This window comes from Drosophila melanogaster, chromosome 3L (genome assembly GCF_000001215.4).
Source record: "Drosophila melanogaster chromosome 3L".
NCBI classification, from domain to species: Eukaryota; Metazoa; Arthropoda; class Insecta; order Diptera; family Drosophilidae; genus Drosophila; species Drosophila melanogaster.
The window spans coordinates 20,692,121-20,695,625 of record NT_037436.4 but is presented as its reverse complement, the minus strand read 5'-3'; the positions used below and the strand labels follow the sequence as shown (position 1 = coordinate 20,695,625).

Sequence of the window (3,505 nt, the reverse complement as noted above, 5' to 3'; positions counted from 1 at the left end):
GAGCGTTAACATTCTGCTAACATTTCGCTCGAGTGGGGTTCGAACTCAATGCGCATGTGTGCGTGCTCGATCGCTCTCTCACTCGATCCGAGTCTTAAAGGTGGTGGTTTCAGCCGTGATTTATCAGAGAGCTGGGGCTGAAAACTGGTAAGTTTGCTTTGGTGTGAGTGCGAGTACATAAGCCAAAGAGTTCGGCCAGTAGGCGAAACACAGAAACGCTTCTTGCCAGTCGAACCTCTCAGCCAGAAATCAGTCGTCAGCTAGTAGCCGAAGTGTCAGTTACACACATCGAGGATTCCCAAACCGCGTTGTTTCGGCGATCAAAAACCATACATCACATCAAATCGTATCCAAAATTATAATCAAAGTGTTGAAAACCTGAATCACTCAGACTGATCGAAAAGTGCTTGCAAACCGAAAACAAAACAAAAAAAAAAAAAATAACAGACACAAACTGCCAAAGTGAGAAAACGTGCAGCAACGATCGCGAATCGCTGCAATTAAAAAGTCGTCATAAACCTAGTGCCCATCCAACAAAAAAAAGCAAAAAGGTAAGTTCTGAGCGAGGGAGACAACATGAGATCAAAGTCAATTCACGGTTCTTGTTTTTGGGTCGCGGCCGTCGGCAAATTTTACGATCCCTTGTGCACTACTTTTATTTTTTACTGTTTCACGCGAAAAACTAACGGCCACATTTCCATCTTTTCCTTATTTTTTTGCGTCCCGAGGCAGCGGGAAAAAAATCACAATTTTCATAAGCCGAATTTTCTATTTTTTGTTTGACTCGGGAAAAATCGGCGTGAGTTTTTATGGCCGAACGTCAAGGTCTGGACTGCTGCTGCATTTTTTTAGGGAACACTATTTTCGCAGCACTCGTAATGACTTCGAATAAAAAAGAAAATCTACCTGAGTTTTATGACTGGACAGCGCGAAAAAAATGAAAATGAACGCATAGGGTTGCATAATCCGGCAGCTTAAGTTTTTTGGCCTGTTGTGATCATAAAAAACGCCCATCCTGTCTAGTTTTTCCCAGTTTCCTATATATATCCTGGCCCGCCTAGAGCTCAGCATCAGTTGCTCAGCAGCATTCCAAGCGAACAGATCATACAGCAGATCCTCACAGCGATCGTGAGAAAAGCATTCAAAATTCCAACAAATATCATTCCAAAATGGTGTTCAACTTGGTTAGTGTCCAGAGCCGTTCGCCTACTTGTGGATTACACATATACCTCTCGACCAGTGGATTAAACCCTTACTAACGCGGGATTTCTTTACAATCTTCCAGATGAACCAGACATGCAAAGTGTGCGGTGAGCCGGCGGCGGGCTTCCATTTTGGCGCCTTCACCTGCGAGGGCTGCAAGGTAAGTTGTGTCTCAAGAAATCCATTGACAAATAAATTAGCAGAACGTAACCCCCCAAGGGGTTAGTTTTAGAAATGTTCGAGGAACAGGCCATCGGCGATTCAAATCGTTGTACCATTGGCCTTAAGTTCTTGAATGAATTTCTGCTCTTCTTTTGCTAATGAGTTGCATACCACATAACTAAGCCACATTCGTCCTTCCCTTCGCCATTGCAGTCCTTCTTTGGCCGCTCTTACAACAACATCAGCACCATCAGCGAGTGCAAGAACGAGGGCAAGTGCATCATCGACAAGAAGAACCGCACCACCTGCAAGGCGTGCCGCTTGAGGAAGTGCTACAACGTGGGCATGTCGAAGGGGGGATCCCGCTACGGACGTCGCTCCAACTGGTTCAAGATCCATTGTCTGCTGCAGGAGCACGAACAGGCCGCCGCAGCGGCGGGCAAGGCGCCTCCATTAGCGGGTGGCGTATCGGTGGGTGGTGCCCCGTCGGCCTCTTCCCCGGTGGGCTCGCCACACACTCCCGGATTTGGGGACATGGCCGCCCATTTGCACCACCATCATCAGCAGCAGCAGCAGCAGCAGGTGCCGCGTCATCCACATATGCCTCTGCTGGGCTATCCCAGCTATCTGTCCGACCCATCCGCCGCCCTGCCCTTCTTCAGCATGATGGGCGGTGTACCGCACCAGTCGCCCTTCCAGCTGCCCCCACACCTCCTCTTCCCAGGCTACCATGCAAGTGCTGCCGCTGCAGCGGCTTCTGCTGCCGATGCCGCTTACCGGCAGGAGATGTACAAGCACCGCCAGAGCGTGGATTCCGTTGAGTCGCAGAACCGCTTTAGTCCCGCCAGCCAGCCACCAGTGGTGCAGCCCACCTCCTCGGCCCGCCAGTCGCCCATCGATGTCTGCCTGGAGGAGGATGTTCACTCCGTGCACAGCCATCAGTCGTCCGCAAGCCTCCTGCATCCCATTGCCATCCGAGCCACGCCAACCACTCCGACTAGCAGCAGCCCGCTGAGTTTTGCGGCCAAGATGCAGAGCTTGTCGCCCGTTTCGGTTTGCTCCATTGGCGGCGAAACCACCAGCGTTGTACCAGTGCATCCTCCCACCGTTTCCGCTCAAGAAGGACCCATGGATCTGAGCATGAAGACCTCGCGGAGCTCCGTGCACAGCTTCAACGACAGCGGCTCCGAGGATCAAGAAGTGGAGGTGGCTCCGCGCCGGAAGTTCTACCAACTGGAGGCCGAGTGCCTGACCACCAGCAGCAGCAGTTCCTCCCACTCCGCCGCCCACTCACCGAACACCACCACCGCCCATGCGGAAGTCAAGCGGCAGAAGCTAGGTGGTGCAGAGGCCACCCACTTCGGTGGCTTCGCGGTGGCCCACAATGCGGCTAGTGCCATGAGGGGAATATTCGTGTGTGTCTAAGTACACGGCGAAAAAACCAAGTGGGAGGAGTCGCCCCAAAAACCCTCGTTGTTTATTTTTTGTTACTTAAAGAAAATGTAAATTTATTCGTGTGCTCGCTCACACTTAGGGAAGTGGAAAGAGATAGGGACAGACAGGTTTTGCTGGAAAGAGACAGCCTGACCAGGTAGTTGCATTGCACTCGCACACATACACCTATATACCACCACACACACACTCACACTCACCTATTGAGCTCGGATCCAAAAATTATTTTTTATGAAAACGTTAAAATTGTAAATATATCTTTGAGCTTGTTTGCAATTGTATTTTAAAGTTAGCCGGCGGAAGAGCCGTAGAAGTAGTAATCATTCCCACCCTCAAATGCTATTGTACATACAAATTGTTAAGTCTAAGAATGATCTTTATTGTCTCTAAGTATTTTATTCTATTATAGTCCTAGTTATGGTATGTCTAAAGATTGGCATTTAGTTTTATACAAAGAAAAATAAAAACTATTAAAAATTAAACTTTTGTCGTTTCCAATGCTTTTCGGTGTATTTCAGAATACACAAATTCATATTTGAAGTTTTTGCTTATGGATAATTGAACTAACTTATTTACAATGTCGTCTTGAAGCTCATTAATTCCACGGCACGTTTACTTCGGTGTTGCTTTTATTGATTTAATTTTAGTTGTGACATCATAGAAAAGTGTATTTAATTACAAAACAAAC

The 3,505-nt window shown here is 48.1% G+C and overlaps 1 protein-coding gene across 2 annotated transcripts; it reads left to right on the top strand.

Moving 5' to 3' along the window:
- Positions 1-247: 247 nt before the first annotated feature.
- Positions 248-3,296, top strand: kni (knirps). 2 transcript variants are annotated; one of them, NM_079463.3, is made up of 3 exons: positions 248-551; positions 1,286-1,363; positions 1,579-3,296. In NM_079463.3, exons 2-3 carry the CDS (start codon positions 1,286-1,288, stop codon positions 2,788-2,790), a joined length of 1,290 nt encoding a protein of 429 aa, NP_524187.1. In that variant the 5' UTR covers positions 248-551; the 3' UTR covers positions 2,791-3,296. The 2 variants fall into 2 exon arrangements, with proteins under 2 accessions (NP_524187.1, NP_001287130.1); NM_001300201.1 differs by lacking the exon at positions 248-551 and adding an exon at positions 1,070-1,184.
- The last annotated feature ends 209 nt before the right edge of the window (positions 3,297-3,505 follow it).